Here is an 18366-nt window from a genome sequence, read left to right as displayed (position 1 = left end):
AAAGTCGCGTGAAAATCAAGTGCACAGGTTCCATTAACCAGTTCTTAATGTCGACCACCAAGATGCGGCTGAGATTGGTCCAGAGCAGGCAACCCAGGCGAAACGGGCAACGGCTCCCTTTTGAGAGCAGTCTCGAACTTCGCGCAAGGAGGCGTCAAGAGAGATTCGATCTTCGAGATGAGGGAGGTGGATGGAGGTATGAGCGTGTCTGTGCGAGAGGGGCGCGGAGGATCGAGGCCGCAGGTGCAGTGGACGGAGGGGGCCGGGATGGTATGAATGCTGAACCGTCGAAAGGGATAAAGGTCGAGAGGGCTGAAGGGCGGCTATCGAGTGAATCGAGACATTCTGCAATGCTGACAATGGCTGAGGTTCATAAGGGTGCTCTTGTTTACTCGACTATTATCGCGTCAAAAGTCGATGTGTGAGAGTCAGCTGGCGGTGGGAGCCGTCCAGTTCTTAAGAGGGGAAATGCAGCCAGAAAAGAGGCAGACTGGGTCGGGTAAGAACAAAGTTCGAGAGCAGCGGAGGTGGGTGTGGGCGAGAGAGGAGTTTCGACCTTGGAACGGAATGCCTGGAATGACGCGGGCCTGGTGGGCTAGGTATTGAGGCGTTCGAGGTCTCGATGCCACTGACAGGTGACTTGACCTGAGGCAGTGAGGCCGATGGGGGGGAGAAGACGCGAACCGTGATGGATCTTGGGCGCCACGAGACTTTGGCGCTACGGACGCCTTGATTCTGGTGACATCTCAGTGGCTGCTGGTGGACGCTGGTGGACGCTGGTGGACAGGCCTGTGCTGCTTGTCTTATCCACATCCAATCAATGGCATGTCGATTGGACTCGACTGACGTGGAATGCCCGTTTGTCCTGCCCACCTTGTTCCCTGCTTTGTCTGGTTTTGGTGTCAGTAAGTGGCGCGACTCCGTGGTGTTGCTGAGTTTTGATTGGCCCTCCGCGGGACGCGCACCAGACGCGTTCCTCGGAACGGAACAACTGCTCTTCCGGCCTTGGTATCTGCCACTTCTACGGAACTCCTCCCTTCAGTCATTTCCGCAGTCTTTTTTTCTGACTTCTTGTGCACCTCTACGAGGTTAATAGTACGACAGGATTTGAGACTTCGGGTACTCTATACCGAGGCTATAGCTCTTCGTCGTTTCGTCAGTCTAGCATTTACTCACTTTAACTCTACCACCCCCCGCCCCTTAGGTTGATGTCATGTTGGGGGAGATGTTGGATCTTATTCTTTTTGATTGACATCTGTCAAGCCGGTGGCGTGCGGTGATCCTGCCCTGTGTTGAAATCATTTCATCTACTCCATCGCTGTCGTCGACATTGTCCGTAGCACCTCCGAATATAACCGCCACGGTGGGCCCCCAATATGCCAGCTGAATGTTCAAATTTCCAGATCTTTTTCAAAGTGCCACCCATTTTAGTGTCCAACCCCGGGTTGCGGATGTTTTCCTTTTTGATAATACCACTAGTGCCCCCTCTTTTTTGGATGCAAAAACTCCGGTAAATGTCATTAGATGCTGCTCAATCGCTCAAAATGCACAATCAGGGTTCGAGGAATGTAAACAAGTTGGTGTGCAGGATGTTTAAAGCTCGATCAGCATCGCGTTCTGCAATCACACAAGAGATGTTGATCTCACTAGCTCCTGTTCATAGTGTTAGCACAGATAGAGAGAGCGAGAGGGAGCTCTAAACCACGGGTGGTGTCCTTACCTTGCGAGATCATTTCAATATTGACGTTGTTCGAACCCAGTGTCGAGAACATCTTTCCAGCAATGCCGATCATATTCTTCATCTGCTTACCCACGAGACTGACGATTGCCATTTCTGGAATAATGTCGACGGTTCCAAAGTTCTGCAATTCCTCGATGGCTCCCCGAAGGTCGTGATCCACGATCTGGTATTCATCGTCCCCTCCTCCCGTGTAGAGGGGGGCTTCGGAGTGCAAGGCCATCGACATGTTCACCTCGCTGGTGGAAATCACATCGACCGACAACCGCCACTTATCCAGGGTCGCAAAGATGCCTGCAAAAAAACCGTGGGATAGGGCTCGTTTGTTGGAATGAATATTCATGACTAAGATCTTGTGTTTCATGGTAATTGCGGTCGGGCGCTTCGGCTTGTCTCCCTCCGTGAATTGGCTGGGGCTCCTCGATCGGAAAAGCTTGGGGTCGTGTCCTGACAGCGTCGAGGCCAGCTCCGACGGAGAATCTGGATAGATGATGGTACCCCCCCCTCGCGGATTCATCACATTTTTTATACGTATGGGTATCCGTGCGCGGATGACCTGGTCCATGGTGGAAGGGTGAATGACCTCGGATCCGTAAAAGGTGAGTTCTGCCGCCTCTGCTGGGCTGATCCGTGGAATCAACTGGGCGGTCGGGACTTTCCGCGGGTCAGCCGTAAATATACCATCCACTTCCTTCCATATCTGTAGCTCGTTGGCTCCAATGCCGACGGCAACCAGCGCGGCGCACAGGTCTGTGTAACCTCGACCAACCGTCGTCAACAACCCTCGGGGGATGGCTCCAAAGTATCCTGTAATTACGGGCACGACGCCCGGAGGGATATCTTGGAGCCGTTTTGCCAGCCCGGCTGCCATGTTGTCGTAGAATTGCTGATCCAGACTGTGGGAGACTCTGAAGTCGATCACGTCCGCGAGGTCAATATACTCAGCGTCAATCCCTCGGTCCTGCAGCAACGCTGCCATGAAACGACAGCTGAGCTTTTCTCCCGTGCTCATGACTTTGTCTCTGGACCGGGGACTCGTCTCGCCCAAAGTCTGAGCGGCTTCCAATATCCGCTCCACCAACGAACACTCGTCTTCAAATTCCGTCCGTATCTGCGCCCGTATCTTCTCAGACTGGATATAGGTTTCAGCGGCCTCCACGTGATCCGTCCGAACATCTTGGATTAACCGTTTGAAACCATGGGATCCATGGTTCTCTGCCTCGGTGGCTGCTCGCAAGAGACGGTTCGTCGTGCCGGCGGCTTTGGTGCTGCTCGATCTCTGCATCAGGTGTATCAGTAAATGCGACTGGAGGACCAGCGGGAGGTATACATACTGCTGAGCAGACTATTGCGACATCAGTGTTGGAGGAACAAGACTTGACGACATTGACAATATCTAAAGGAAATTTTCCCACACTCGTCCCTTGGGCGAGTCAGTAACTGCAGTCAAGCGTAACGGAGGACAACCAAACATACCACCAAACTTCAAGACGTTGATGGGACGAGTCCTTGGTGTCCGAATGCCATTGACCCCATTGACGAGCGGGTCCTCGGCGTGCAGACCGTTAGAGAGGGTGGGCGTGGTCATAGTGAGGAGGACGACTGTGACGGTGAATGGCTGAGGAACATAGTACTGTCACTGGGACGTATGAGGGGAAAAAAAGGAATGTCGCAGCCAGCTAGCAAACGAAGGGTGAACGAGTGTTTTTACCGGGTGACCAGTAAGTCAGTGACTGGCATCGTATCCCACTACTACAGACGGAGAGAATATTTCAAATGCCTCGCAGTCAATCAGTCATAATCCTCGGAGCGAGCACCAGCGGCAGAATTCTGAAAATTCTCGAGGGGTCCTCGAGGCGGTGAGACACTTTGGCAGCGCTCGGCAGCGATCTCGGCGAATCATGTGGCGGTCAGGGGCCATTTGGTGCCGTGGCGTCATTTGAGTCAGGCAACACGTGACACAACGGGGCCTCCACAAACACTTTTGTCATTTTGTCATTTCAATGCATTTGCTGGTCCTCTGGTGCCCCTACCAAAGAGAGCGACATCAGCAACATCAGCAACGTCAGCAACATCAGCACATCTTCTCACCACCACGGGCAAATGCAACCCCAGAAGCTGGCGAGGCAGAGGTAGTCACTGTCACACCTGGTTCCCAAAATATCAGGTAATCCTACTCGCAGCCTGTGAGAGGTCTTGATTGCTGGCTGACATGGACATTTGAAGATGGAGTGACATTCCAACGCCCTGGTTGTTCCTCCTGTCCTTTGTCCCGAGAATCCTCCTTGAGCTCGCTCGACTTGGCAATCAGCACGGCCTGCCGGTTTCCTATTCGCCGACTTAATTCAGCCTGCTCGGACATTCCTCATCTCCGTGCTGCATACACAACACACCGAATTAGAACTGCTATGCGGAGTTCAGGCGGAAGGGCCCCCCTGTTTTGTTCTTCGTTCTTCGTCTGGTCGATCACACCGCTGCGTCACTTCTGTTGAAAATATAGGGGTGGTATAGTGGACTCAGAGGCAGCAGCCGGTGACAGGCACTGCTGAAGTGACCGATTGGGCTTGGCCACAGCCTAGTGCGCCTGATATCCCAGCCAGCACAAGGCGGAAATCGTCTGAAATCTCTTCTCGTCTCTGATTCTGTCGTGTCGTGATGGCCAACGAAGAACGGGAACAACATCTGGCCTGCCCGTTCTGCTCCTTCGGCAGCAATGATCTCGCCTCCCTCGAAAGCCACGTGCAACGTCTCCATGGCAGCCAACAGCCTGACGGTCAGCAGCCTTACAATGCCGCATCTCAACTGAGTGATGCCGAGTTGGCTCAACTTCTCGCTTTTGAGGAAGCAGGCTTGCCTGCCGAATTAGCCCTACCAGACCGTCCAACTGTTCCTGCCCGGGATGAGAATCAGCCGCCGGAAAGTGCAACGAATATAGCACCGCCTCCTACATCTTCGCGCGTTGGAAAGGAGCAATCATGGGTGCAATGTGCCTGTGGCGAACGCGTACCTTTTCTCGAGCTCGATGCCCATTCCGACATGCACGCTCAGGAGAATATTTCCGTGGATGAGGTCGAGATCTCTAGCAAAGATGACGAGCTTTCGACAGTCCGATCCACCGCCCAACGTCCGTTAGCTAATTCCTCCGGCTCATTTAGCACTCACATCCCAAGATCCCTGCGCAACTATGACCAAATACAGGACAGACCGCCTCCTCTTCGTAGCGAAAAGAGACGCGGTCCTTCTCTCAAAAATATGTTCTGGGGCACTCGCGCATCTCCTAAGAGGAAATCCGCCGGCCCGGCCGTCTCTACAGAGATTGGAAAGACAAAACAGCTAGGAGTGAGTTTCGTCGAAATCTGATGTTAGACGTGGCGAGGTTAACTGTTTGCAGAAGTCGGAATTAGGCCCCTATGCACACGAGAAGCAAATGCCGGGCTGGTTGCGCCGAATGCTCGAAGCGGGTGCCAAAGTCACTGTCACTCAGAGAATCGGCCCCGACGGCAGATTGGTCAAGGTCGAAACCGTTGCCAACGAGACACCTCACCTGGTACCTGTCCTCGCTCGGCTATCTCAGATAGACAGAACGGTCGAGCGTGCATTCTATTGCAGCCCTGAAGTTGTCCACGTGTGCAAGATGTCATTCGAGGGTGGCTTCTGTGGCTATCGCAATATCCAGATGTTGCTGTCCTACATTCAAGGTACAGAGGCTCATGGCTCAGAGAACTTCCGGGGAAGACTGCCGTCCATACTGAAACTCCAGGATATGATTGAAAATGCTTGGGACCTGGGCTTCGGCTCTTCCGGGCGTGTGGAAACCGGCGGAATCAAATTCACCCGAAAATTCATTGGCACACCGGAGGCACTGGCATTGTTTTCGAGTCTTGATATTGCCTGCGAGGCAACGGCATACTACGCCAGAAAAGAGATTGAGGCATTCGAGACAATGCTTTGTGCGGTCTGCGACTATTTTGACGACGACTCGACCCAAGACAACATGGACAAAGTTGTTATCACGGACAAGCCACCGATCTACTTTCAGCATCATGGCCATTCCATGACCATTGTGGGGGTCGAGCAAAGGTTGAGTGGCGCTGTCAACTTGGTGGTTTTTGATCCCATGTTCAACCCCAGCCCTGCGCTCAAGAAACTTGCGTTTTCGCGTCGCACTTCGTTCGCGTGTGCCCGTCCTGGAAAGGTTTTGGAAGCTCACCGGAGAGACGAGAAATACTTGAAAAGTTACAAAGTCTTTGAGTTATTAACGTTGAAAACTAGGCAGTCCTAGCACGCGGGAGCACCACATATTGACCATCATCATTTCTGATCATTACATGGGAGGCAAGCATTCCCTAAACCCGCTGTTTGCGACTAGGGCATTCTACGGAGGAGAGATCCATCGATATTGCATTGTAACAGGGACGACCAGGGAGTGTGATTGCTTCAGAGCAGCTGAATTGCCGGCAGGGTGGGTAAATCAGGGATGACACGATAGGGGCGTTCTTTGGTCGCTATTGAACAGTTTGGCATGAGTATTTTGACGGTATACACCTGATGCTGCAGGGTTAGTTCTGGACTCAAGAGGTTGCCATGGTTGGAAGCTCGGATTCGGATTGCGCGAGTCACTGTTGTCAGGCTGTAACCTCGCTGCCGCTGTCATTTCATTTTTTTTTTTTTTCTTTTTGACGATATGATGATATTAAATAGATGTGAGCCACATGACAGGCTCTCTGACTCATTATCTCGAAGCCTTAAGAGCCAAATCAGTCGTGATCAGTATCTCGAGCAAGTAGCTCGATCACTCTTGTTCATTCCATTTCAAAGACCAGCACTAGTCAATACCGTGCGCGAATCTCCACCTATTTTTCTTTCGCTGGCATAGTAGTAGATATCGATATCGACGTCTTACAAACCCGACCTCCTTTCCTGACTCTTTCTTCTTCCCTCACAAGCTACATTATACAGACAACATACAGACAATGTCTCCTGCACCACAACCGCTCCAGTCAGTCCGGCCCAAGGTGTTGAACTTCATCACCGGCAACACCAACAAACTGGCGGAAGTGCGTGCGATCCTGGGCGCCGTGCCGGGGCTGGACCTGCAGAGCCGCAATGTCGAGGGCGTCGAGATCCAGGGAACCATCGAGGAGGTTGCCAGGGACAAGGCCTCAAGGGCGGCGGCGGCGGTGAGTACTAGCCACCTTTTCTTTCCAATAATGCATTCTGCTTTGAACCCTTTTGGTGGATGTGTCACCACTATGTTACATTGGACGAGGATCTCAATAGTGACACTGAGTTCCTTTGAGACGTCGAGATATACATGGATACATGCAGACGACGTGTGTAGACCGAAAATTGGGTGTGGAATATGGGATGAAGGAGTCTTTGAGACAGCCCTGGTCTACTTTCTCTCCCACGGACCCCCGCAAGAGGACCAGAGAGATGCCAGGAAACGGAAAGGTGGCTGTTGATTTATGCTATCAAGGATCTTATTCCAATCAAACGGATAGGCTAACAACCCGTGGTCCGGCTAGGTGAATGGCCCAGTCCTTACAGAAGATACGGCGCTGGAGTTTCAGGCCCTCAAAGGGCTGCCAGGACCCTATATGTAAGTTCCTCCTCACCGTACTCTCATCTGCATGAATCCTTTGGCTTCCTGGTCGTCCGTTGTCCTTTTCATCCCGTACCTTGCTGCCACGAGGAAAGACCGCCACCAGTCTCTCCCGAGCCACTGAGCCACTAACATCGGACTGACTTCCCTCGCCCCATAGCAAGTACTTTCTCCAGGCACTCGGCCACGACGGCCTCAACAAGATGCTCGCCGCGTACGACGACAAGACCGCCTTTGCGGTGTGTACCTTTGCGTACTGTGCCGGACCGGGCTGTGAGCCGATTCTGTTCCAGGGCCGGTGTCAGGGGAAGATCGTGCCGGCACGGGGGCCGCCTGTCTTTGGTATGTGACCTTCTTTCCTTCCTCTGCTGTGAGGGATCCCTTTTCGTGAAAGCAAGCCTGGCTGTCTGTTTCTGATACCGCTATCTCATCAAAACAGGCTGGGACGCTGTGTTTGAGTTCGAAGACGGCCAGACATATGCGGAGATGGAGAAGGAGAAGAAGGTATGTTCTTTTCTTTCCTTTTCTCACCTCACTCTTCCTGCTCATGGGTGACACCTGTTGACCACTCTCTCCCTGTTTCGCGTAGAACTTGATCTCGCATCGAGGCAAGGCGCTGGCAAAGCTGAAAGCCTGGCTCGCGGGCGGCGAGCTGGAGCCGTAGGGATTTGTGTGCGGTCTCTCCATTCCAATAGATAGAACCATAGACTTTGTGTGACTTGATGGTTGGTCAAGAGCGATAGAGGAATAGATCCTCCCCGTTGACGGCAGTCCCTTTAATCTCCCATCCCGTCCGTATTGTGGTCTTTAATCCAGTTCTTCACCCACTGCAGGATACGCTCCGCGTTCTCTTCGATATCGTCGGCATGCACGCTCTTCAGCTCCACCACACGCCCCTCGTCCTCCTCGCCCCATCCGTCTTTGGCCTCTTCGCTGACCACGCCGAAGATCTCGGCGTCCATGTTCTCCTGCACCTTCGAGTCCTTGTACCCGCGGGCCACGAGGCGGTCGTATAGCACGCTGGTCTCTTCGCACCGTAGCACGACCACGAGGTCGACCCAGCGCACCGCGAACCCGGCCGTCGAGTGCCAGTCGATCACCCAGCCGCCCTCGCCCGCGCCGTCGGCGATGTCCTGCTCCACCTCGTCCATGAGCTTGTCGTCGTCCACGATCAGCGTCTGCAGCTCTTCATCGTAGCCCGAGTGGCAGTCGCGGGTCTTGACGACGTCGTTGATCGAGAGGTGCTTGAGGTTGATGGGAGGCGTCGCGGATGAGGCCAGACCGACGAGCTGTGTGCAGGTCGTGGTCTTGCCCACGCCGGGGGTGCCGGTGATGATGATGTTGGGGAGGGAGCGCATGGTGTGTGTGTGTGTGTCTGTCTGTGGCTTGAGCGGGGTTGGAGAGCCGGTTGTTGAGAGCGATATGAGGGTAGGGAAGGACTGAGAGAGCCGCTGGGCTTCAGGGGGGGTTAAGTTGCTTGAGTGTAATATTCAGCAGTGTCTATCTCTATTGTACCAAACGATGGTGCCACCAAAAAAAAGTTTTGACCGAAAATAAAATGCGGGCGTTGAGTGGGACCCTGTAATATGTAATAACATCATCCTCCACGTCTAACCAGAGCATTGTAGTTACCTAGATATATATATATATATATATATATATATATAGTTATACATTTATATATTCATCACTTTACATATGTACTCCTCTCTACACATCTATCAACCATGGATGGACACAGTGCTCGACCTCATGGCAAGATCCGGTTGAATTTTACAGGGCACTCCCCAATCTGCTATGGTCTCCTTCGTCCACAATTCAACCCCCACTATCGCCCACCAACTCAAAGTCGACAAAGTTGAAGAGACTGGGGTCGAGGACAAAGTCGTTGACAGCAGCTTCGAGGGACCCCCAAGCGCCGCCATGTGCCGTGTCCAGGCCCCCATTATTGACATTGTATTGAGCAGGCGATGTCCGCACGTCGTCCGTGAAGACATCGACAAGGAGGGGACAACCTTCCACGATCCGGGCCAGTGTTCTCCTCATCCGGGCAGTGATATGGAAATGGGGCTGTAGATCCTTCATCATCTCATCCAGCAATCGAAGCCATCGGAGGTCATTCTCGTCGACGGAGGAGTGCTCGGCCCCCAAGACGGTGGAGATCAGGACGGTCCCCGCCACGTAGAGATTGTCCAACATCACCGAAGGCGTGTTTTCCACCCCGAAAATCTGTCTGTACGTGATCCCCAATTGGGCGATCTTCACCGCGTTGTGGTGGACGAGCTGGCGAGAAGACTCGGCGGTCCAGTTGCGGAGGACCGGAGGCTGGTCCTTGCTTTCGTTGTGTTTGCGCTTCCGGTGGGTGGATATGGGCAGGGAATGCAGGAGCATTTGCATGCGCAAGTACTGCATGTGCAGACCATATGCAACGGCATCAAGACCGGACACGTTGTCGTAGTCAAGGGCAATCTCTGCGGGCAGCGAGACATACCACCGACGCAACTTGCCATCCAGTTCTGACAGCCGGTCCAGAGCGCTTGCCTGCATCGGCGAGTCCTTGTCGAGAATGGTTGTGATCTCGGCGATCAGGACACACAGGTCGAACCAGGCCCTCAGAGTGAGATTGTCGGATACACGGCGAGCATACGAAGACAGGGACGGGCTCAAGATCGCGATGTGGCTCGGACGGCCCAGGTACAGGCTCCACAGGGTCTCATAGACGAAGCAGCCCAACGTGACCGACGCGCGGAACCCTCCTCCTCCATGGACATTTAAGGCATCGTGGTCGCTATTCTTGCTCAAGGTGTGGTGCAGTCCAAGGTCCACAATGAGTCGACAAGCAATACCTAGCATTTTATCAGGGTGGCATAGGGCAACAAAGCAAGGGGTTTCTCACCGCAGTACATCCAACCGACTCGATCCCGCCCTTCCGTCATCTCGTAATCACTGAGAAGCAGCATTCCCTGCAGCGTCGCGACGTTGGGATCCTCCATCTCCGACACTATTTCTGACTTGGCGCGCATCGCAAAGCTCGATCCCAGCGCGCGGACCGCGACAGACGTACTCAAACGCGCGCTGCACGCCAGCAGGGAATTTTCCAGGAATCTGGAGTAGTGCTGGGACCGTATGCCTCGCGCCCGGTGTGACAGGAAGAGTTCTCGGTGGATTATGGTGACCGAGAGAGTCTGGAAATTGCAGTAGTTGTTGAACAGGAGCGTCTTCAGCCGGTCCGAGTCCATGTCGATCTGTGTGCCCGGGGGAGGCGGGGGATCGATGCTTGACACGCTCCTCACCACATCAGAAGGCGATGACACGTGCAGTTGACACGTCGGGCCAAAGAATATGCCAGATTCTTCCGAGATTCCCTCCTCGCCATTGGCTCCAGTACAGACTTGGGCCGTGGGACTCTGTCTTTCGTTGTCCATGGGGCTCAAGCTGGCCATATTCGGTCTTTGCTCAGGCTCGCGCTGCGGTATTTGATCCGCATATGAAGAGTCTTCTCGGGCAGCTGGCATAACAGCGGCCGTGCCATGGACTGGACTCTGCTTTGTCTGGAGCTTGCTGTTGGCAATGCTTATTGTTTGTGGACTTGCAGAAGGTAGTTGTTCTTCCCTACGTCGACGGGAATCATGATTGCTGGATTGTTCAGCCACCGACGACGCTTGATAAGTGGCAACAAAGGCACTATCCTGGAGCTCTTGTATATTGTCAGGAGCGGGCGTGGTGCTCACAGCCGGAGCCTTCTGCACGTCCAACTGCGGCGTGTTTGCTACCTGAGCTTCCTGACTGCCGCCGACGGAAGTATTCCCATCCGGAATGATTTGGCGCACCAAAGCCTCCAGCGACCGGACCTGTTCCTGAAGTGTAGCGACGTGCTCGCGAGAGCCGTGCCTGGGAGCCAAACGTCAGCTCGAGAGAAACAGTAGTCCAGGAGCAGGGTGAGACGAACTTCCTGCGATCTGAAAATTGGCTGACGTGACAATCAATGCTGGAAATACGGCATCCGGTACACGTAGACCCAGTCGGGAGTCGTTGGATGTCGCACTTGGAGAATGTTAGTCTCATCCGCTCCATCCTTCCACTGGTATTGTTCCAAACTTGGGATCTGCTTTTCACCAACCTTGATCTTGCGCTGGCGACAGCTGTGGCAAGCCAATGACGCCCGAGACCGTACGATGGGGGATCTCTTCTGTCGCTTAGCCATAGACACGTCCTCGGCCAAGGGTGAAGCGGCACGCCGCACACCAAAGACATCGTTTGGATGCATCTGGAATCGGCAAGATAGAACTCCCAACGTAGTATCTGTGCGAGGATTCAACCAAGAATAAAGGCCGTGGACGAGAGTACGACAAGTTGGATACGCTGCGTTCCAAGCGTCATGTTCAACTGGACTCTGGGGTTTGATACTCACGAGGCCCACAACAACTCGCTCCAAGGGGTTCCCGAGGGAATATGCGGGGAGAGCAGAACGGCCCTACTGGATCTGAAGATTCTCGGGTCCGGGGTTGAGCACCACAGGGGCGAGACCGTGCCAGAGGAAAGCCTCGTACACTCACCGTACCGAGAACCCCTGTCGCAGTCGGGCGAAAGCCTTGGCAACGACGTATACTCGTCTGTTCAAGTCCCTCTCCGAGACCCAATGGTTCTCAATCGAGGCACACGCGTCCATAGTCCGGATCAAGTGCTCCATGAGCTGGTCCATCCGCGGGCGGCTCACTCTCACACGCACAGAAGTTCGGGCTGGTGGGAACATGTTCTAGAAGCCCTGAATGCCCATCTAGGCTGGTACTTTTCCTACAGGCGGCATTTCAGTGAGCGAGCAGTCAACCGCCAGTGCCTGTCCCAGATTTTCGGCATACCAAATCCGTGAAGAAGCACGTTCCCGAGGCTGAGATGAAGTTACGGCTCGCATTTTCCGAGGCAGAAACCCCACAAATTCTGGGCCCCCGCAGTCTTGGCACTGGGGCAGTCGGAGTCGGAAGAAGATTTCGCCGGTCTCGGGCCGAGACAGCCGTGAAGCGGACTTCGAACTGCTCAGGAGGTATTCTCTCGTGTCACAACCATCCTTCTGGTTGTGGTATAGCAGGCCCTGGATTCTCAACAAGCAAAGCGATCTATTACAAACGAGCCCCTGCGTGCCGCTGCCGAGGCCTCGTGTCTATCTGGTCTACGATGCTATTCTCCAGCTCCTTGGTGTTGACATAGAACGAGCTCAGCTCACTCAGGCTGTTCACCCCGAGCAGCCTCATGGTTGTCTCGATCTCATCGCTGATTACTGCAGTAGGCGAAGTCAGTCTCACGAAACTCACTCAGATTGGAGGCACACTTGGTACTCACGTTCGATCGCGCGTTCGACACCTTGTTGTCCATAGGCGCCGAGCGCGTAGACGAATGGCCGTCCCAAGCCCACCGCGGTGGCTCCTAAGCAGATGGCCTTGAGGACATCGCTCCCCCTTCTCACTCCGCCGTCTAGGTAGATGTCCATCCTTCCAATGATATCGGGACAGAATCTCCGAATCTCGAGCAGGGTCTGCAGTGAACTCGGTGCAAAATCGAGTTGTCGGCCGCCGTGATTGCTGAGGTAGATACCGTCTGCCCCGGCTCGATATGCGAGCAGGGCATCCTCGGCACTCTGAATGCCCTTCAAAATGATGGGACCGGCACCTGCCCATGTATCTCGGATCCAGGCCAGGTCATCCCAGTTCAAGGTCGAGGAGTGGACCCCTCGAAGGATGGGCTTCTCCTCTGATGGAGACGTGTCCAGTGTCCGAGGGGTGTCCTCCACACCGGATTGATACTCCACTCGAGCCTTGTACCGATCATCTTCTTCCCTCTTGCCGACAACAGGCGTGTCCACGGTCACAAGTAATGCTTTGAAACCCAGACGGCGAGCCATCCGGATGAGCTCCTTTGCGTTTTCGCGTTTCCTCGGTACGTACAGTTGGAAGAACTGCTTGTGTGGCAATCCTTCAGCATTGACGCATTGCATGATCTCTTCGTGTGAGCAGGATGTGTAAGTGCTGAAAGCGGCTGGGATACCCTTTAACCCAGCCCCCCGTGCAAAGGCCAACTCGCCGTCCTTGTTTGCCAGCTTGATCATTGCCATGGGAGAGATGAAGATCGGGAGAGTGCTGGACTGTCCCATGATTCTGCAGGACATGTCCGCCTGAGTGACATTTCTGAGTACTCGAGGGCGGAAAGACACCTTTGCCCAGTCTCTCCGGTTGGCCTCCAAAGCATTCAGAGATTCAGCCGCCGAGTGGAAATACGTGAATGCTCTTTCAGTCAACACTGTGGATGCTTGCAGTTCCATATCCATCAGATTTTGGCACAGTTTCAACGGAATGTCGTCAGCATGCTGCCTGTCTCTGTCCTGAGGCGTGATGACGGCCACTTCAGCTGATGTGGCCATGTCGACCACGCCCAAATGCTTGTCTGCCGAATGTTGTTCAGCAGCGTCCGCGTTAGTCAGTAGGGGTCCCCACCTTGCGCGAGAAATCTGGAAAGAGTGTCTTCTGGATGTATAGGAACAAACTCGTGGGTGGCATCCTAGGGCGGTATTCAGCGTCATGGCATCAATACCAGAACTTAGGAGAGAGACCTTTCCCGCAAAACGAAGAATTGCTGCTGCGCCTCCAGGATGGTCGTCGATAATGTCCGTCACATCATATGCTTGATCTTGAATGATGACCCAACATGACTGTCGGGTGTTGTGTGCAGCCACCTCACTCCGAGTTGGCATTTCCAGAAGTGTTGTTGGGTCCCAAACCCATGAGATTGAACGTATCCAGTCGAGCCCGCGATGGACCAAGATTTTTCCGCCATTCCCACTCCTTAAACACTATATTTACACTGCAAGTATCGCTGGGCAAGGTTCTTACTTCCCCATATCATTTCCGAAGAACCGCGGAGACCACACAGCCGGGTGGGGAACCGAGCCTGGGACACAGAGGCAAACGGCAAGCAACACCCGAACCCAGGGTAGAAGGAACGCAGTATGCCGGCAACGGGGGATATATACTAGCCCTAACTCGAACCAGGGCAGTTTGTCGGGACCCTCAGCCTAGAACTTCTGCAAATTCACACACATCACAAGTTGAGACAGGTCTGTTAAACATGCCCAGTGTCACGCGGCTACAAATTACACCCCTCGGTGAGACTTTTGCCGCTGAAGTCGAAGGCATTGACTTCTCCAAACCGGTCGACGATGGCCTTTTTGAGGAGCTGAGGGATGCTGTCCACAAGTACGGCGTGATAATTCTTCGCAAAACGGCACTAGATGATGACTCCGCCATTGCTCTTGGTCGGCGATTTGGAGAGCTCGACAGCGTCAGAGCTCACCGGCTGGCAGGGAGGGCAATGAGGATCCCCAACGACGAGATTTTCGACGTCGGTAACCTGGACGACAAGAACCAGGTCGTGACAGTCAAGGATCCTCACCGTACTGCGTCTGCCAATGGCAACGCACTGTGGCACGCAGATGGCGCTTTCAATCCACGCCGCACAGGTGTCTCCATCCTTCGGGGTGTCGAACTTCCTCCCAAAGGTACTGGAGGCCACACCGAGTACTTGGACAGTCGGACTGCGTACGACGACCTGCCGGAGGAAAAGAAAAAGGAAATTGAGGGTCTCGTGGGCTGCAACTCGTTGTTCCACAACCGAAAGACGGCGAATCCAGACTCGCCCCTTTTCCTTCACATCAATCCGATGGAACACCCTCTAGCGAAGCACAAGATTGCTCAACTGCATGAACAGTCAGGTCGCATGAATCTCTATGTCACGTCGTACACCCACCATATCGATGGCATGGACCTTGAAAAGGGGCAAAAATTGATCAAGGAGATCTTTGAGCACGTCCAGCAAGACAAGTACAAGTTCACGCACCATTGGCAGGACAACAACGATGTGGCCATATGGGACAACTGCGCGGTGCTGCATAGGGCGACGCATGGGGATTACGAGGGCAAATATCGGCGGGATATGCGACGAGTTTCCGTCTTCGATACTGGCTCTACTGCTTACGGCGAGAACGATGTTTCCACATACTGGCAACAGGGTCTCCCATAGTCCCGGTTGAGTCACCGAGGCAGTCCTAGAACCATCGTGTCTGCCAAGCTGTTCACGCTTAGGCGAGCTTTTTTGCAGTTTGATTTAAAAAGCATTCTAATGAGGAGATCTATTTTCAAAGCGATCTTAGTAATCAATGGAATGCCATACAGGTTGCACAAGTTGCCTTTTTGATGGATATTTCAATACTATAGATGTAGTCACTTGTTCAAACCGTGTCGAATTAGTCCGGGAGCCTTCCGCCCGCTCTGCAACCCAGCTAGAACGATGGCGGCAGGTAGACACAGCACAGCAAATTGACCAGCAAGCAAAACTGGTCAGTCGTACATCCTATTTCAGGTGTCTCCAGCACAAGGCTGCGACCAATCACTTCCACATACCGGCACGGATATCACGGGCCGAGCTCGTTGCTTTACCGACTTGATCCCCATCTCGTTACCTGAAACAGGGACAACCGAGGGTTACGCCCCAGACATATGGGGGCACACTCGCCCGCATATTGAACCCCAGGGCCCCCGCTCGGCTACTCCACTGAACACGCTGCCTGAATGCTTCTACCCATCCCCTCCTTGGTAGTATAGTTTATTGCTGGTGCGAAATCCTTACTCGACCTCTCAAAGCTCACGCCTCGCCAAGTAGTAGCAACCCAACCCAACACAAATCAACCACCATGTTCAAAGACCAGAAGCCCCATGTACCAGGCGAGGGAGGCATTGCCCGCTTCCGAGACCAGCATCAACAGCTCGGCCGGCCACTGTTGGGCACGGTGCTGACCGTCCAAGCCAACATTGTGGCCATGCTGGCTGCTCAGGCGTTCGACTTCGTGATGATCGACATGGAGCATTCTCCCATGTCGGCGGAGCAAATGACCCAGATGGTGCACAGCGTGGTGTCGGCGTCCAAGGGCAAATGCATGGCCATCGTGCGCGTCCCTTCGCACGACGTCGAGTGGATCAAATGGGCGCTGGACAGTGGCGCGGCGGGCATCATCATCCCCATGGTCAACAACGCGGCCGAGATGGAACGCATCATCTCCCACGCCATCTACCCCCCGACGGGCAAACGGAGCTTTGGTCCCTTCAACGCCGCCTTCGGCCGACAGTTGCTGGGTACCCAGTTCGGCACGTACTACGACATGGCCCAAGATGACGGCGTGGCCATTCTACCCATCATCGAGTCCGCGGAGGGGATCAAGAACGCCGAGGCCATCCTGTCCGTGCGCGGCGTGACTGGCACTTTTATCGGCCCCTACGACCTGCGTCTGTCCCTGGGGTTGCCCGGAGGGGTGGACGGGCCAGAGCCCGAGTTCTCCCAGGCTCTATCGACCGTGCTCGATGCGGCGAAGAAGCACGGAAAAATCGTTGGGTCCATGGCGACGTCTCCGGAGATGGTGAGCACGCGGGCAGGCCTGGGCATGACGTTCCTTCTGGTGACGCTGGACTACAATTGCTTGGTCGCGGGATTTGCGTCGGCGGTGGAGTCAAGTAAAGAAGCGCTCAAGAAGGCCGGACGGATCCCATCACGTCTGTAGGCGGCAGAAAAGTCTGTTGATCGAAGCACGTTACTCTGGTGGATGGACCCGAAGCTGTTCGGATTGTTATTCTTGAGTCTCTCGGCTATAGAAGATATCTCTCGCAACAATCCGTGCCGTGAAGCACCTGTGAACTTTATCCCATTCATTAGGTCGTCAATATGAGGGCCTTAGTCATTGTACAAACTATGCGGTGCACTCTGCAACATTGGCAACCCCTCCGACAGGCTATATGCCTATAGTTCCGAATGCGGCGTATTCTTGTGGATACCAGGTGCCGAGGACCCACTTCCACATTCGGTCTCAGTGGAGCCTATTAATACAGACGACGAGTACCACTGTGGTCATACCTTTTGTTTCTACCGCCGAATCGTATTGACTACTCTGGCCCGCCACGAAGAGAACAACAGAATCAAATATAAGGTCGATTTTTGAAGATGCCACCAATCTCACATTGGTGCATTACTAAAGCGGTAACTCAATGCGCCTGCCGGGCTTCGCAGAAATCAACCATTCAACCTCAACGTCCCTCCCCTGCCCCCATATTTATGATAGTGAAGCTCATGGACGCGGATGCTCACCCCCTCCCCCGTTCAATATCCCCCGCCACACTCATCATGTCGCCATTCCTGCGCACCATCAGGTCCCGGTGATGCCCGAACCCTTGATCCCGCTGCTTCTGACGTTCCCAGGTTTTAGTTTTTGAGCCGCCCCAATTGCTGGAGTGTCCACTACCACCGCTGCCTCCCGACGGACTTGCGGTAGGAGATGCTGGGCCAGGTACCCAAGGGGCTGCGTCGAGGTATCGCGTCGATACTTCACCAGGACCTGTGATGGTTGGGGTGGCCATGATCGGGATTGGGTTGACCGGTTGCGTATTGCACTCCCAGTGAGTGTAGAAGTAGCCGCTCCAAGATAGGGACATGGTGATGCAGTAAGGGGCGTCGGAATAGCTGCCAGCCTACTCATCAGATCCGATAGGCTTGCACAAGAACTGCTGGCCAACCTACCATGCTTGCACCCCGTCAGTGGGCGTCGGACACAGCTCTCCTACCTCCACACATGCTGGGGGCAGGATGGTGCTGGCGCCGGCTGTACACCCGAAAACGCCAGGAAATTCCCATTCAACACAACCGAACCCCGAACCACGGGCTACGGGTGATTCTGGGTACTGGTCAGTAACCTGAGTGACCTGATGGCAACTCCAATCGCTGCTGCGGGCAAGGCGTCGGTAGCTTACTGAAACCTCCATCATTGTGACCACAAAGACCCGTCATGGCTGTGACTTGAAGACAGGTCCATGAGGAAGGGAACGTCTAGGTGAAGACAGATGCCAGATAGTTTCCCCGGAGTTTTGGTATCTTATCGACAGCCTCAACGCGGCGATTAGGGCTGATACACAACTTTCTACGATGTGCCGTGGGG

The 18366-nt window shown here is 54.1% G+C and overlaps 9 protein-coding genes across 9 annotated transcripts; 4 read left to right on the top strand and 5 right to left on the bottom strand.

Moving 5' to 3' along the window:
• Window positions 1-1552: 1552 nt before the first annotated feature.
• Window positions 1553-3326, bottom strand: AYL99_08821 (hypothetical protein; the record flags this gene model as incomplete). The annotated part of the gene is made up of 4 exons (XM_018840329.1): window positions 1553-1653; window positions 1721-3017; window positions 3073-3161; window positions 3215-3326. The coding sequence occupies 4 exons, from the start codon at window positions 3324-3326 to the stop codon at window positions 1553-1555; spliced, it is 1599 nt and encodes a 532-aa protein (XP_018690076.1).
• Window positions 3327-4393: 1067 nt separating this feature from the next.
• AYL99_08820 (hypothetical protein) lies at window positions 4394-6020 on the top strand (the record flags this gene model as incomplete). Its single annotated transcript, XM_018840328.1, has 2 exons — window positions 4394-5077; window positions 5130-6020. The coding sequence occupies 2 exons, from the start codon at window positions 4394-4396 to the stop codon at window positions 6018-6020; spliced, it is 1575 nt and encodes a 524-aa protein (XP_018690075.1).
• A 691-nt stretch (window positions 6021-6711) lies between these two features.
• Window positions 6712-8007, top strand: AYL99_08819 (RdgB/HAM1 family non-canonical purine NTP pyrophosphatase; the record flags this gene model as incomplete). Its single annotated transcript, XM_018840327.1, has 5 exons — window positions 6712-6918; window positions 7267-7340; window positions 7504-7685; window positions 7783-7847; window positions 7933-8007. The coding sequence occupies 5 exons, from the start codon at window positions 6712-6714 to the stop codon at window positions 8005-8007; spliced, it is 603 nt and encodes a 200-aa protein (XP_018690074.1).
• A 112-nt stretch (window positions 8008-8119) lies between these two features.
• AYL99_08818 (hypothetical protein) lies at window positions 8120-8701 on the bottom strand (the record flags this gene model as incomplete). Its single annotated transcript, XM_018840326.1, has 1 exon — window positions 8120-8701. The coding sequence occupies one exon, from the start codon at window positions 8699-8701 to the stop codon at window positions 8120-8122; it is 582 nt and encodes a 193-aa protein (XP_018690073.1).
• A 460-nt stretch (window positions 8702-9161) lies between these two features.
• Window positions 9162-11610, bottom strand: AYL99_08817 (hypothetical protein; the record flags this gene model as incomplete). Its single annotated transcript, XM_018840325.1, has 3 exons — window positions 9162-10189; window positions 10240-11234; window positions 11342-11610. The coding sequence occupies 3 exons, from the start codon at window positions 11608-11610 to the stop codon at window positions 9162-9164; spliced, it is 2292 nt and encodes a 763-aa protein (XP_018690072.1).
• Window positions 11611-12460: 850 nt separating this feature from the next.
• Window positions 12461-13755, bottom strand: AYL99_08816 (hypothetical protein; the record flags this gene model as incomplete). The annotated part of the gene is made up of 2 exons (XM_018840324.1): window positions 12461-12618; window positions 12681-13755. 2 exons carry the CDS (start codon window positions 13753-13755, stop codon window positions 12461-12463), a joined length of 1233 nt encoding a protein of 410 aa, XP_018690071.1.
• A 704-nt stretch (window positions 13756-14459) lies between these two features.
• On the top strand, window positions 14460-15410 carry AYL99_08815 (hypothetical protein; the record flags this gene model as incomplete). The annotated part of the gene is made up of 1 exon (XM_018840323.1): window positions 14460-15410. The coding sequence occupies one exon, from the start codon at window positions 14460-14462 to the stop codon at window positions 15408-15410; it is 951 nt and encodes a 316-aa protein (XP_018690070.1).
• A 670-nt stretch (window positions 15411-16080) lies between these two features.
• AYL99_08814 (hypothetical protein) lies at window positions 16081-16941 on the top strand (the record flags this gene model as incomplete). The annotated part of the gene is made up of 1 exon (XM_018840322.1): window positions 16081-16941. The coding sequence occupies one exon, from the start codon at window positions 16081-16083 to the stop codon at window positions 16939-16941; it is 861 nt and encodes a 286-aa protein (XP_018690069.1).
• A 577-nt stretch (window positions 16942-17518) lies between these two features.
• On the bottom strand, window positions 17519-18218 carry AYL99_08813 (hypothetical protein; the record flags this gene model as incomplete). Its single annotated transcript, XM_018840321.1, has 3 exons — window positions 17519-17894; window positions 17952-18105; window positions 18182-18218. The coding sequence occupies 3 exons, from the start codon at window positions 18216-18218 to the stop codon at window positions 17519-17521; spliced, it is 567 nt and encodes a 188-aa protein (XP_018690068.1).
• Between the last annotated feature and the right edge of the window lie 148 nt (window positions 18219-18366).

The sequence above is a fragment of the Fonsecaea erecta genome (assembly GCF_001651985.1).
Source record: "Fonsecaea erecta strain CBS 125763 chromosome Unknown Scaff8, whole genome shotgun sequence".
NCBI lineage: Eukaryota > Fungi > Ascomycota > Eurotiomycetes > Chaetothyriales > Herpotrichiellaceae > Fonsecaea > Fonsecaea erecta.
This window is presented reverse-complemented; position numbering and strand designations above follow the sequence as displayed.